This window comes from Mustela erminea, chromosome 12, assembly GCF_009829155.1.
Source record: "Mustela erminea isolate mMusErm1 chromosome 12, mMusErm1.Pri, whole genome shotgun sequence".
In the NCBI taxonomy this organism is placed as follows: Eukaryota; Metazoa; Chordata; class Mammalia; order Carnivora; family Mustelidae; genus Mustela; species Mustela erminea.
In genome coordinates, this window is record NC_045625.1 from 63,056,915 (window position 1) to 63,072,546 (window position 15,632).

The 15,632-nt window shown below is 41.6% G+C and overlaps 1 protein-coding gene and 1 long non-coding RNA gene across 2 annotated transcripts; both read left to right on the top strand.

Annotated features, from left to right (window-relative positions):
• Nucleotides 1–3,668: 3,668 nt before the first annotated feature.
• Nucleotides 3,669–11,807, top strand: PRXL2C (peroxiredoxin like 2C). The gene is made up of 6 exons (XM_032308264.1): nucleotides 3,669–4,001; nucleotides 4,433–4,501; nucleotides 5,400–5,453; nucleotides 5,625–5,730; nucleotides 9,186–9,317; nucleotides 11,634–11,807. Exons 1-6 carry the CDS (start codon nucleotides 3,747–3,749, stop codon nucleotides 11,759–11,761), a joined length of 744 nt encoding a protein of 247 aa, XP_032164155.1. The 5' UTR covers nucleotides 3,669–3,746; the 3' UTR covers nucleotides 11,762–11,807.
• A 211-nt stretch (nucleotides 11,808–12,018) lies between these two features.
• LOC116570755 lies at nucleotides 12,019–13,725 on the top strand. The gene is made up of 2 exons (XR_004277549.1): nucleotides 12,019–12,340; nucleotides 13,679–13,725. It is a non-coding gene; the product is annotated as an uncharacterized LOC116570755 (long non-coding RNA).
• Nucleotides 13,726–15,632: the final 1,907 nt, after the last annotated feature.

Below are 15,632 nucleotides of genomic sequence, written 5' to 3' on the forward strand. Positions count from 1 at the left end.
TTAGAGCTCATCAGCCCCAACAGAGGAGCAGATGCCATGCTTTCCCACCAGCAAGAGGGGAGGGGTTAGGCAGGCCATATAGGGCCAGAGAAGACAGGGAATTTCCCCAAAACAAAGGGAGTTTCGGCAGCTGCTTGGGAATATTCCTTATGGTCTCTGTCTCGAGTTAGACCAACACCAGTTGGCTCCAGTTATAGCCAGCCATTAACATAAGAAATGAGTGAGGGGAGAAGCCCCACATCTATTAGGAGGAACGGAGAGATGAAAGTCAGAGTCCCCTTACTCTCCACTTGCCCCATTTCTTCAAACACAATAAACAACACAACAGCCAAAAAAAAAAAAAAAAAAAAAAAAAAAAGACAAGACAAAGACAACCACGGACCCAGCGGCCTTCCCGGGGTCATGCAACATTAAAGGATAGCCACTCAGACATGCAGAAAGTCTGAAACTTTCCCTTTCGTACATCCATGCTCAGGTTATGAGTTCTTTCCTAATATCCGAGAAGTGGTCAATCATCAGAGACAGAGGGGTCTTCTGTGTCTGTTCCATCACGTCCTCAGTCCACAACAAGACAAATACACTTACAACAATTAACAAGAACATGCTCACAAAGACAAACGATCCGGCGCGGCAGCGAAGACAGAACTGAAAGGAAGTTAAGGGAGAATCTGACTGCAATGGCAGCCGGCTGTCCTCACAGATAAGGACCTTGTCCTCCAGGTGGGGGTAAGGGACATCTCTTCCAAAAATCCTCGTAAACTTAACAACCAGCACAACAGACAAAATTCCAATACATTTAACAAACAGCACAACTGACAACAAAAACAAGGCACACCTGACTGCCTAGGGGGACTTGAACCCCCGGGCTGCCTTGGGGGACCATGAACCCCCTAGTGACTGCTTAGGGGTACTCCAACCCCCTGAAAGGGCAGGGGACTTGAACCCCCTGATAACCGCTCAGGGAGACTCTAACCCCCTGAAACGGCGGGGGACTTGAACCCCCTGTGACGGCCTAGGGGGACTCAAACCCCCTGGCAATCCACCAGTGGAGGGATGGGGTGTCCCCGCATCCACTCCAGCTCTGGGGAGCAATACTGCAAGTTTCTGCCCAGTGGGCCATACCCCTGGAGCTCCGCAACCAGACACACAGACAGACAGAATCTCACCTCCGGAGGCTTTTCCCAGAAATTCTTTTGCTGGCTCAGTTCTCCTCATTTAATCCCGGATGAGCCCCCAGTGTTAGGTCCATTATTAAACAAAACGAGACTGAGGCAAAGTGGAAGTTATTTAAAGCTTTATTTTATGCCAAGTATTAGAAATCAGACTGATTGGCCAAGGGGAATGAGAGTGAGACAAGGTGAAAGTTATGCAAAGCTCTATTCTACGCTAAGCATTAGAAGTCAGACTGACTGGCTAGGGCCATCTCCAAAGAGAGTGACCACCTCCAGCTTACAGGCTCAAGAATTGAATGACTGACCGGTCAGGGCCGCCTCCGAAGAGGGCGACCCCTCCCCATCTTACAGACTACCTTCTATAGAGCAAAAGTCTGGCCACACATAGGTGGCCAATGAGATTGTAGTCATGTTAGGTCACACGCAGGTGGCCAATTGGATTACAATTTACCCTATAGTAGCTTTTGACCCAAACTATTACTTTGGTCAGAATTAGTGCTCAAGGTTGGCGCCCAAATGGCGGGGTTTACAGTCTTTGGTGGTTAGGGAAAAAGTATGTGTGTTTCTTACTGATTTGGATGTCTCCACCTGACCCAACTCGTCCTTGTATTCTGGGCTCTGTTATCAGGAACTAGCTGACCATATTTTACTGGTTTCCCAGACCTTCTAAGTAAGTTTCTCTGGGGGGAGGGGGGCAGGGTCAGTTTAAGTTTTACTGCAGAAAGAACAAAATGGCTTTTAACCAAGATGGAGTCGCTCTGGCTAAATAGATCTTTACAGTGAGTTCAAGCCCTGCATGGTGCTGGGGGTGGAGACTACTTAAAAAAAAAAAGTCTGTGGGCTGCCTGGGTGGCTCAGTGGGTTAAACCTCTGCCTTCAGCTCAGGTCATGATCTCAGGGTCCTGGGATCAAGTCCCACATCGGGCTCTCTGCTAGGCAAGGAGCCTGCTTCCTCCTCCCTCTCTCTCTCTGCTTGCCTCTCTGCCTACTTGTGATCTCTCTCTGTCAAATAAATAAAATCTTAAAAAAAAAAAAAATGCTACTAGGGTGCCAATCCCCGGACCCTGAGATTATGATCTGAGCCAAAGACAGTCGTTTAAGGACTAAGCCACCCTGGTGTCTGTCCCCAAAAAAGCCTTTTTAAAATTAAACTTTTATTTACTTCTTTGAGAGACAAAGAACACTCACTTGGCCAGTGGGAGAAGAAGAGGGTGGGGGAGTGAAAATCTGAAGTAGACTGTGCTCATGAATTGCTGAGGAGGGGCTCAAGCTCACCACCCAGAGATCAGGACTACAAGGAAAAAATCAAGAGTCCAACGTGCTTAGCGGAATGTGCCACCCAGAGCCCCCCCCCCCAAAAAAAGTCTTAAAAATAAATGAATAAATAAAAGTTAATTCCACACGTAAGATGTACATCAACTTTACCTCAAACAAAACAAAACAAAAACAAAACACCAGACCTAAGGAGGGGATGGGTGAAAAACGGAATAGAAGAAAATACAACAAATCTGTTGTGCCGCTTCCAGTCGGCGACGAGAGAAGAATTAGGCACAAACAAGTCAGCTGCAAAAGACTGGGAGCAGGGGAACAACAGTCGAAAAGGACTGCTGCCGCGAGCAACCCCCCAGTCTCACTTTTATTAGATAGAAAACAATAGCCAACAGAAGGATTGATGAAGGTCAAACGTTAGTCACGTTTTGCAGGCAAGCAAGGAGGAGGGTAAGGTTTATAGTTAACCAAGCACATTCAAAGGACTCATCTAACTAACAACGAGCACTTCTGGGAAGAGAAAGGAGCGGCAACGAAAAAGGGAAGCAGGCGGTTTTCGTTCCACCCTGAGCTGACCGGGCATTCCCGGGTGCTCGGCTTCCCTGCAGCAGGCGGCTTTCTGCCCTGGGCGGGCCAGGCGTTCCCGGCTGCCCTGCTGCGGTGAAGGGGCGGCCTTCTGCCCTGAGCGAGCCAGGCATCCCCAGCTGCCCAGCTTCACGGTTGTACATCGTCCTTCTCCCCAAAGACCTGTTGTCAGTATCAGTATTTTTTTAAGGCCATGTCTAAATGTGCTTGGCAACTAGTAAAATCCTCCAGGGCTTACAGTTTAAGTAACAAATTGTTCTGAGGGGCAGCAGCACTGTTGCTCACTGATTTGGTTGTTCTGAGCACACCCAACCTCTGCGCAGCTGGCCGTGTCCCGTTCTGTCCCCTCACTGTCCCGACTGCCAGCGCCCAGGACCCCGCGCCCCAGCTGCATCAAACCCAGCGAGGCAAAGTCCCTCGTGCTCCGCCCTGCGCTCTGTCCCCGCCCTCCCAGGACAGGCTCCGCTCCCCACCCCACCCCCAGGAAGCTCGCCCGGGCCCCTAGAGATCCCACGTAGCCCCGCCCCCTGCATCCCGCCCGCTCCGCCCTCCGCTCCTCCGGGATTGCTCCGCCCACGTAGCCCCGCCCCCTGCATCCCGCCCGCTCCGCCCTCCGCCCTCTGCTCCTCCCGGATTGCTCCGCCCCACCCTGCTCCCTGTGCTCCTCCGGGATTGCTCCGCCCTGAGCCCGGCTTGGCCGCGACCCGGCTCCCCGAACCTATGCTGTCCGCTTTGGGGACGGTGGGCTCGAACCCGGGCGGGCAGATGCAGGGTGCAGAGGTCGACCCCGCCCTCGCCGCAGTCACGCGGCAGGTCAGCGGTCGCACCGCCCCAGCCACAGTCCCGAGCGGCCCAGAGCGCGGGCAGCCCCTGGCCGCAGCGGTGGCCGAGCTGCCCGTGCTGGACGCCTCCGGGAGGCAGGTGCCTTTCGGCGCGCTGTTTCGGGAGCGTCGGGCTGTCGTAGTCTTCGTGAGGGTGAGCGCAGACAACGGGGCGGCCCGGAGTAGGGACTTGGCCCGCAGGCTGGGATGGAGGTTGCTTCTACAGCTTCGGCTGGGGGGACATCGGGTCCTTCGAGAGGTTCAAGTCCCGAGAGCGCGGTCCCACTGGGCCGTGGCCCTTCCCGTTGCCGTCCACTAGAGGTTTCCGGAATGCGAACTACTTCTCTCGCTGCCTTTATTAGAATGGAAAACTAGCCCGCCAAGCCAAGTCCCTTTTCCCAGCTAACGGGAAGGCCTAGGGAAGTGGGTGCGGCCCAATATTACCGCCTCTTGGGCGCCGTTTGCCCTTTTTCTACCTGCTGTGAGTAGCATTAATTAGCGTCACGCGTAACGAAGTACTTGGTCTTTTCTGAATCCTGAGGTATTAGTTGCTAACTTGGACTTTTTGCCGTTTTGGGATTTCAGCATTTCCTGTGTTATATTTGCAAGGAATACGTAGAAGATCTGGCCAAAATCCCCAAGAGTTTTTTACAGGTAAGTTTCCTGAGACTGAACCCCAGCGTACCCTGCTTCAGGGCGACCTTGTCAAAGTCACCTGTGATTTCTAAGAAGCGGGGTGGGGTGAAGTGCATAGGACAACACCTCTCCAGAACAGACCCCCTTGCAAGCCCAGATTATCACCTTCCCAAACATCTCTCCAACACTTTCAAAAAAGGAGAGAGACGTTAGAGATCTATTTCTGTCCTGCTTTATTCACTACTGCCTGCTTATAAATATACTAACTGTAATAATAACGTTGTAAGTAACCTGTTGGCAAATGTTGATAATGACCAGAAGCACAAACGCTAGAAATTATTTTATTTCCCTTATTTTTTAAGTAAGAACACTCCAAATAGTACATTATAGGACATGTATAGGAAAATACAAATATAGCTTAAGGGTTGAAATTTGTATTTGTTAGGATGTGCCTCCCACGTTCCTGTGACAACCACATACATATGATCATTGTCAGGCACATATATATTTGTCCCCAGGTGAGCTTTTCAGTGAAGGAATTGGACAACCTTTATAAAGCTAAGATCTGTTTTCATCAGGTGTTATGAATAGGGTTGTAAAAAAATAAAACTGTCTGATTAGCCCTACTTAAATAATTTTTATTCTTGTTTAGTGTACGCCTTTGGAGGGAGTATAGATTTTTTTTGAGAATTGTTGAGTATATTATTTTGAAGTTCTTAGCAAGAGATTGACTGAATTAACTGAACATTTTAGCATATATTGCTTTGCTTTGACTCACACAATTTTGCTGTTTATTCCATTCTTCTGTAAGCCTGTAGGTGGCATTAGAATGGAGCAAAAGAGTTGGACAGGGGGAGGTTTTATAAAACATGTATAATTTCTGGTAATATGTAATTGTCCCTTTCCTCTCCTGAAGGAAGCAGACGTCACTCTAATAGTGATTGGACAGTCATCCTATCATCATATCGAGGTAAATATATCAGAAATTGAGAAACTAACATATCTGTTTCAGACATAAAAATTATTTTATTTGAACCACTAAGTGTAGGTTAAGTTTGCTAAAATAAAGGTAGGTTATAATTACTTTTCTCTCATTTTTACTTAAACAAATTCCAAATACCTTTTTTTTTTTTTTTTTTAGCCTTTCTGCAAACTGACTGGGTATTCTCATGAAATCTATGTTGATCCTGAGAGAGAAATTTATAAAAAATTGGGAATGAAAAGAGGTGAAGAAATTGCCTCTTCAGGTAAGACATGACATGTCTCATCAGAAAACATTGATGGTGCATTTGCACATTTCTGTATGTATGCATAGGGAAACAAATGGTAAATTCATAAATCAGGCTGCTTTTTATGATTCTGGTAAGTGGTCCAGGATACACCAAGCTCTCAAAGATTTATTTCCTGGGTGTAATGACATAGAAATCTATTTGTGAAATACTAAATGCGTGAAAAAAGCAAGTTGCAGAACAGTGTTTTAGGTATGATTCTATTTTTGTGGAAATAAAAATCATTTTCATAAAGATTGAGAGTACATGCGTGTGTAATGAACAAGGTTTTAGAAGATATTGCCATGCTTACCCCAAGGTATGGAAGTTAGGAAAGTGGCCTTTGTATTTTTAACAAGTTGTGGCTAATACAGGCACAGTCTGGGGTGACATGCCAAGGAATTTAGATTTGTTCTGGAGGAGTGGGGATGTCATACAAGCATTTGAAGTGGCGAAATGATAATCCTGTGTTCAGTGTGGATGAGTAATTGGAACTCACCAAACCAGAGCAAGTGATAACGGCTGTAGTAGGTTGGAGTGATAGGCTAGAAAGAAATGTCAGCAGAGATGGGGAGGAGGGGATGGGTCAGGAGCTATTTATGACATAAAGTTGACATGATCCCTTTACTGATGTTTTTAAGGAAAGCAGCCTAAACTTTATTAAAACTAATGAGCTAGCATAAACACACCGAGTGTGCTCTTTTCTTTTTCTTCCTGGTATAGGAAATTGCAATGTATACTTTGTGAACCTTACTTAATGGTAGATGGTTTCTGTGTTCTAACAGTCCCAGGATGTGCAAGTTGTTTATCACTTAGCACTTTAGATCTAAACTGTTGAGTTTCACCTTAGTAACACTTCACAGTTCATCAGCTCAATAAAAATACAGAATTGCAAAGAAAACAGTTGAATTCTAAACAAAATACATGCTTATTATTGTTAGAGATGGTATAGTCAAATCTTTTAAACTCCTGTGACTTGCGTTCAAGGGCTGTATTTCCAACCAGAAAATATTATTCTCTCATAAAATCATCTTTTAAAAGTTTCTCTCTGGGGCACCTGGGTGGCTCAGTGGGTTAAGTCCTCTGCCTTCGGCTCAGGTCATGATCTCAGGGTCCTGGGATGGAGCCCCGCATGGGGCTCTCTGCTCAGCAGGGAGCCTGCTTCTCCCTCTCCCTCTACCTGCCTCTCTGCCTACTTATGATCTCTCTGTCTGTCAAATAAATAAATAAATAAATAAATAAATAATTTTTAAAGAAATAAATAAAATAATAAAAGTTTCTCTCTGAAAGAGCAGAAATTTCAGAATCAGTCTCAGAATAGCCCCACTTGAAAATTAAGACTCTAAAAAATATAATGATTTTAAATTAGTGGACATTTTATAAAAACAAAGAATAAGAAAATAAAGCCCATAAATGCCAGGGAGTAATGTGTTTATAGAATACTGAAAAACAGGAGTTATAGACATAAGAACTAAATTCAAATGGACAAAATTAGATTATGTTTGAAGCAAAGATTGTTAAATTCTAGGTCACGGAATCTCCAATTAAATTTCTAAAATTTTAGAAATATTAAATATTAAAATATTTAGAAATATTAAATCTCTTCTTTGGATATGAAGAGATAACTTGGGTTTCTGAATATTTATTTTAGACACAGAATCTTAGAAAACAGTAAAATTTAGTTTTTTACTTATGTCTCTAAGGTAACAGGCCTGTTTATTTGTTCCTTGGTCAGATAAATGTCCATCATGTAGAAACATGAGAAAAATAGAAGAGAAGAAGGGAAATGATAGTTACCTGGAAATACTAAGGATTCAGGCAGGTTAAAGGCCCCATAACCATCAAAACAAAAAGCCAAATGCAAGACATAAAAGGCAGGGATAGGAGAAAGATAAGTTACAAGAAGGGTAAAGAGAGTGGGTCCCTTTGCTCAGAGGGAGCGGAAATGAAGTATTAGTCACTGTGGGAAAGAAGGGGGAAAAACTGACAGTCAAGGAAGATGGACAGGCAGCTGGAGTAGCCGTTGTCACAGACAACTCCCAAAGTCTCAGTGGCACAGCATGGTAGAGGTTAGTTTTTTTTCTGTTCAAGATGGGTGTATCTATTCAGATGTCTTTCCTCCGAGTAGCAGTCCAGGCAGGGACACGGGGGAAAGGACCCAGGCCCCTTTCATCTTACTGCTCTGTCATTTTCAGCCCAGGGCTTCCAAGAATGTAGAAGGAACATGGAGGTCATAAGGAGCAGGCCTGAAGTGGCCTGTATCGTTTTACTCATGTGTTAGAACATAGTCACATGACCGTAACAAACTGCCGGGAGGACTGGAAATATAGGTTAGCTGTAGGCCCAGAAAGAGGAAATGGGTTTTGATGAGCATATATTAGTCCTGTGCTGCAGTGGCTCTTGAAATAGTTGAAACTAATAGTTACCTATTAGTAGGTGAGAAATTAAACAGGATAAATGATGTATTAAAAGGGAAAGCATTAAGAGCACCTGGCTAACTCAGTACAGCATCTGACTTTTGATCTTGGGGTTGTGAGTTCGAGTCCCATGTTGGTTATGGGGAGGACTTAAAAATATTAAAAAGAAAAAAAAAAAAAGGTGGGGCACATGGGTGGCTCAGTGGGCCTCTCCCTTCAGCTAAGGTCATGATCCCAGAGCCCTGGGATTGAGTCCCACATGGGCTTCTTGCTCCGCAGGGAGACTGCTTGTCCCTCAGCTTCTGCCTCTCTCTCTCTCTCTCATGAATAAATAAATAAGATCTTTAAAAAAGAAAAAGGTGGGGGGAAACACTGTCAGTTTGAGAAGTCTGTAGCGGACATTTTTCTGTGGCAGGTGATTGGGGTATATCATCACTTTAAAGTAATGGTTCTCCAGTGGGGTACATTTGGTGTTATCTGGAGACCTTTTTGGTTTGTGACAACTTGGTGAAGCTGTTGTGGCATCTGGTGGATATGCAGGACGGTGATGCTGTTCACCACCCTGCAGTGCACTGGCTGAAGACTTATGTGGTCCAAAATGTCAGTTGTGAAAGGCTGAGAAACCTCTCTTTGAAGGGAGAAAAGAAGACAAGTTAACACAGGAGAACACAAGAAAGAAACTTTCAAGGGGAATGGGCAAAAATGGGTAAAGGGGAGTGGGAGGTACAGGCTTCCAGTTATGGAATGATTAGGTCATAGAGATGACAGGTACAGTATAGGGAATGTGGTCCGTGTTATTGTAAGAGCATCGTATGGTGACAGGTGGCAGCTATGCTTGTAGTGAGCCTAGCCCAAGTACAGAGCTGGGCATCACCACATTATACAACCAAAACCAGTGTATGTTCTCTGTCGACTTAAAAAAAAAAAAAAGAATGTTTTATAGAAGCGCTACATTATCTTCTGATATCTAATTGAGTATAAAATGATAACATCTAAAGACAGTTCTCAATATTTCAGGAAACAGCCCCCACATAAAATCGAATATACTCTCAGGAAGCATTCGGAGTCTGTGGAGAGCAGTGACTGGCCCTCTCTTTGATTTTCAAGGAGACCCTGCTCAGCAGGGTGGAACCCTCATCTTAGGTCCAGGTAAACATCAAAGCCCGGGTCCAGTGGCACACTTTTTGTGCCTTTTAGAAGTTAGGAGGCCACACAGTTTCTTCATGAAACAGATTCCATGTAAAAATCGCAATTCGGCATTGTAACAGTCGCAATTCTATGCTTAGAGGGGTTACCTTTGTTTGCTAAGGCTTCTGTGTATTTTGGTGCCTATTTACTGGATATAATGTGCCCATTACTCTGTGCCTGAGTGATTTCAGGTATTTGGGATGGGAAAGTCAGTGGTGGTTGGGTGAAGTGTATCTGTCAATAAAACTCTTTGAAAAGTTCATGGAAGAGGGGCGCCTGCGTGGGTCAGCCGCTTGTACGCCAGATACTTGATTTCAGTGCAGGTCATGATCTCAGGGTCCTGGGATTGAGCCCTGTGTGGGCTGCACTCAGCAGGGAGTTTGCTTGAGATCTTCTCTCTTTCTTTCCCTTACCACCCCCACCCCCACACTCACATGCTGTCTTTCTAAAATAAATCTTTTTTTAAAAAAGTTCACAGGAGTAAACATTTCTACATAGAACAAACCATCACCCCTTTTATTTCCTTTTTTTCTTTTCCTCAACAGAAGAATCGTCTAGTCACTTACATCTAACAAGGCTAGAAGACTTACTCAGTGTCAGAAAGCAAGTCAGCTGCAGGGAAAACTCATTCAGTAACAATTACTCTAAGCAACGTAGTTTTAATAGATTTATTGATCAGTTTGGACCACCTGAAATTTCTTTAGCTCCACACTGCTAAATGGTTGAGTGTTGGATCTCTACCATGGTCAAGTGTCACAGTCAGGGACAGGTACTCACATATAACAGTATAAATCACTAAGTTGTAAATTGATTTTCTTGGTTGTTCTTCCTCTTTAAAATTTTCTGCATAAGTGAGCATAGCTCCTAAGAGTTATAAAATTAACATTTACTTTAATGAACTCCACATGTCTTAAGGTCTTTAGAAGGAGGCTTTTGACTAAGCATTGTGGCTTTTTAGCTTTCTGCAGCTGGAGCTCTTTAGCTAGCTAAAACCTGTAATTTAATCTCTTTCCCTTGTGAATTTATACCAGTTAAACTAGAAAAAAAAAAGACAAGCCCTGTTCTATGAGAATGAGTCCTCTAGATTAGCCCTGAATGACCTTGAGCAATAGTTTTGGATGGCTTGTTTCCATCTTCAGAGGGTTTTGAGTCCCTAATCTCCATGTCTCAGGATCATTTGACTACATGTTCAGGTGTGTAAGAGTGACAAGCACACAGAGAGCATCATTTGTGTCCCAAGTTGAGAATATACTCAATAAGGAGAATATTTTAATACTACCTGCTGGAGGAAATGTAGCTTCTCTAAGGAGAGAGCTGGGTATACTTATTTACAGAAACCTTTCATGGTTAAACCTATATTTCATGTCGCCTTATTTGATAATAAGCCAATTTATGATATTAAATCTATAGTGATTACTGTAGACAGCATGTAAGTACAATGTAGAAAACATGCCTTTTTTTTTTTTAATTAAGATTTTATTTATTTATTTGACAGAGCACAAGCAGGGTGAGCGGCAGGCAGAGGGAGAAGCAGGCTCCCTGCAGAGCGGGGAGCCAGATGTGCTCAATCCCCCAGGACCCTGGGATCATGACCTGAGCCAAAGGCAGATGCTTAACTAACTGAGCCACCCAGCACCCAAAAACATGCCTCTTCTAATATTTAATCTTATGTTTTAAGTTAAAATTCTGGTCTTGAATCAAAGTAAAAAAGACCCTAGACCTATAAATTATGACCTTTCAATTTGAGTGGATAAAAGGATTGTGAATGTCTAAGTGTATTGTAACTAACTGTATCAATGCCCTGATTTTCAGCCTCTTTTGGTCTATGGTTATAATGCAGATAGGCTATTAAATCAGTGTTTGGCAGTGAATTTTTTTTTTTTTTGAAGCAAGTGATTTATTCCATTATTACATTTAAGAAACAGATGTGATGTTCCAGCTTTGATATTTATGCTAGTTCCATATTCTGCCTGTCTGTTTGACAGGACATTTTATTTAATTACATCTAATAAAACCTAACAGAGGTTATAATTTAAGAATCTTTCCCCTTGGATCTCATAAAACATTAAGTATCACTTTTATTTAACCATAATTCTTGTCATGCTTTATTACTTCAATTAAAAATTATTAGGGCATTATATAGAGAATATTATGAACTCCAGGCAATTAATTTTTCCCTTTAGACTAATTAAAAGTTGAAAAGGTTCCTGGTTCTAATAAGCAATAAATCTGATGACTAATACTGTATGCCAACAATTGCCTTTTATTCTCTCCTAGGTAACAACATCCATTTCATACACCGTGATAAAAATAGATTGGATCACAAACCCATCAACTCTCTTTTACAGCTTGTAGGAGTTCGGCACGTGGACTTCACAAGCAGACCTTTGGTTATCCATGTGTGATGGTATAGACTGTGGACCCTTGGAATATGACCTGAAATGTTCAGAGTATGGTATTCTTGTGCAATGTCTAGCTTTTTGGCTTTTCCCAGCCTTTGAGGAGTTATGAAAACACGAAGAGATTTTATACCAGTTATTTTGTGCTACGAGGCATCAGTTGTCAAAAACGTGATACATATTTATAATTCTGTAGCTTTTAAAATTTTATGTAAAATTAAAGTTTGTTTATATAAAACTTTAAAAGCTATAAAATTAGAAATACTATTCTTTATTTTACATTATGGTATATCCATTAAAATGAAAGTTTTCTGTTGGCCATTAAAATATAAATTCTTTGAAGAACATATAAATGGAAAGGTAAGCAACTCACCACCATTTTAATCCAGTGAAAAAAGCAGGATATCAAATTCTATAAATAATATAATCGTTTAAAAAAATTACATATAATGTATTATTAGCTCCAGGGGGTACAGTCTGTGAATATAATCATTTTTTATATGTTTATATTTTGTATGCTTAGGAAAAAAGAGAAACACGCCAGAATATTGCCAGGAGGTACCGTCTGTGTGGTAGGATTAACAGGTGTCTTTATTGTGCTTTTCCATACCTTTATCTCTGAACTATTCTATAATGAGCATGATTCATTTTTGTTTGCCAGGAAAAGTTCTTTAAAAATTATATGAAGAATATATTCCTACATAACAAGTTCCACAAAGCTGCATTTATATGGGCCGCCATCCACATGTTTCTATCCTTATTGCTTTACTCAAAGGAAATATAGCAGACCAAGCCTTCTGCATATCCTATGTTCAGAGCACCTTGCACACCCATTTCACTAGGATTTTTGAGGGGAGGAGTAAAAAGGAGAAAAAAATTTCTTATGTATTTAAGATATGCTTCAGTATGCTTTTTGAAAGAAATTCTAAGAATTGTTTAAACTAAAAAAGCTTATAGCTTAAATGTACACTGGTTTGGCTGCCAGATTGCTTTTGTTTAGTGTATTGTCATCTTTTATAGGTTTAGTTGGGAAAAAATTCTTTTGAAAAGTACAGTAAGATCAAAATCTTGGTAATTATTAGCAAGTATGTGCTGCTTTTAACTTAGAAGCTTTTATCTCAGGCATATGAGGTCACACACAAATACATTTCAAGTATCCAAATATTTTAATGTATGTTTGTAAAAAATCATGTTTTTAATCAATAAAAATGAAATGTCTCATGACATTTAAAATTAAACAATTTTGTGCTGTTTTTTATAGTAAGGAAGGACTGGTGACCCAGATCCCATTTGCTGATTTTAGGCTTAAAACTGCTGAATCATAGCTTACACAAAACTTTATGTGCTTATAAATGTATAGCACATTTTCCTAAGATCCATAAATGTTCTTTATGTGGCCTCAGGGAGATACAGGGAGATACAAACAGTGCAGTGGTAAATCACCAACCCAAACAAACATATTTAATGCAAAAAATCTTTTTTTTTAAGATTTTTTTTTAATTTATTATTTATTTTTGGCAGGGGAGAGGGGCAGAGGGAGGGATAAGTCGATTCTGCTCTGAGCACAGAGCCAGATGAGGGACTTAGTCCCACAACCACGAGATGGTGACCTAAGCAGCAATCTAGAGTTGGATGCCTGCCTGACTGAGCTACCCAGGCACCCTGATAAAAAAATTATTTGTCCTAGGTACTGTGAAATATATAAACATGTGCTGTACCAAATAATGTACTAGACTCAAATTTTTGAAAAACCTTCCTACAATAAATACATAGAAATACTATTAGAAGAATGCTATCTATGACTTCCATGGTGCTGATTATTTGCCAGGTAGTATTCCAAGTTCTTAACATTCATTAGCTCTATAGAACTGACATGGTCATCATGCCCATTTCACAGAGAAGAAACTTTTTTTTTTTTTTAAGCTGAACTTTTAATAAAAACGTGAGGAAATGACCAGGGCCAAAAGCAGAAGTAGAAACAATGCTGATGACCATGCCCTGAAGCTGTGGGCTGCTCTGTGGTTTGTGCTCATCCCAGGAATGTTCCTTGGCCAACTGAAAGGCCTCCTGCAGTAGAGGGTTAAAACTAAGACCACCGCTTAAAGTATGGCCTGTGACCTATGCCTGCAACTTGAGACTTCCTGGAGCTTCTAAGAGCTACAGCAGCACCGCAGTCAGATCCATCCATAGACCAAGGAGCCCAGTGAGGAAGTGGTGTAAGACTTCTACAATGAATCAGAGGCAACAAAAATTTAAATAAAATGAAAGTGCATATTTAATTTAAAAAGTAAATATTTTTGTTTTTCAAGAAGATTGATGATAAGCTAGTAATCTGCATAAAATTTTTATTTATATTACCATCTACCACTGGGGCCAGAGTGATAACATGGACCATGTGAAACTGAGGGACAAACTTCCTAAAGAAGCAGTATCATCTACTCTGAAGATACTATTTTTTTTAAAGTGTTCCAGAAAATAATTAAATATGTGCAGTTGCAGAAGGTATATTTACATATCATTCTGTGAAAAATTAGTTTTAGTTTATTTAAATAGCCTCCATGCCCAACATGGGGCTTGAACTCATGACCCTGAGATCAAGAGTCACATGCTCTACTGACTGAGCCAGACAGGCACCCCTAGGTTTCATTTAGAACAGACTTCTTTTGGGGCACCTGGATGGCTTAGTGGGTTAAAGCCTCTGCCTTCAGCTCAGGTCATGGTCTCAGGGTCCTGGGATCGAGCCCCACATCGAGCCCCACATTGGGCTCTCTGATCGGCAGGGAACCTGCTTCCTCCTCTTACTCTCTGCCTGCCTCTGACTACTTGTGATCTCTCTGTCAAATAAATAAAATCTTAAAAAAAAAAACAGTTCTTTTAAATTAATTTTGTTCATTTTCAGTTCCAAGTTTTCTTGTACCCATATAAAAAGTGGAGTGGCAGCTATTCATACGCTGGCTCTGTTAGCAGAAAACTTTGAAAATAGGTACAAGATGCCAGTTTTATATCCGTATTATATAAATTTGAATGATTACCTATTGTATAAAAATAATGTCCATACTAAAATAAGAAACCTATAGAGCATTCTTGGAATTTGTTGTGTATACATATAATGTATAATTGTGTCCAAGCTGTCAGTCAAAATAGATACTATAATTGTTAAAATTTAACACTTTCTTTTTAAATTTTTTTTTTTTTTTTTATTTGACAGAGAGAGATCACAAGTAGGAAGAGAGGCAGGCAGAGAGAGAGAGAGGGAAGCAGGCTTCCTGCTGAGCAGAGAGCCCAATGCGGGACTCGATCCCAGGACCCTGAGATCATGACCTGAGCCGCCGAAGGCAGCGGCTTAACCCACTGAGCCACCCAGGTGCCCCAAAATTTAACACATTTTTTAAAACATTTTTTATTGTGGTAAAATACACATTACAAAAATTTACCATTTTAACCATTTTTAAGTGTACAGTTCAGTGACATTAAGTATATTCATAGTATTATGCAACCATCATCACTATTCATCTCCAGAATTTTGTCATTATGTCTTACTGTACCCATTAAATAATACCTATCATGGCAATTGCTGTTCTAACTTTCTGCCTCTATAAACTTGATGACTCTAGGAAACTCATGTAAGTGCAGTCATATAATATTTATCTGTTTGTATCTGTGTGATTTCACTTAGAATGAAGTCCTCAAGGTTCATCTGTGTTGTATTATGTACCAAAATTTCATTCCTTTTTAAGGCTAAATTATATTCCATTGTACGTATATCTATTTTATTTATCCATTCATCCCTCAGTGGACATTGAGATTATTTCTACCTTTGGGCTACTGTGAATAATGTTACTGCCAACCTTGGTGTACATGTATCTGTTTGATTCCC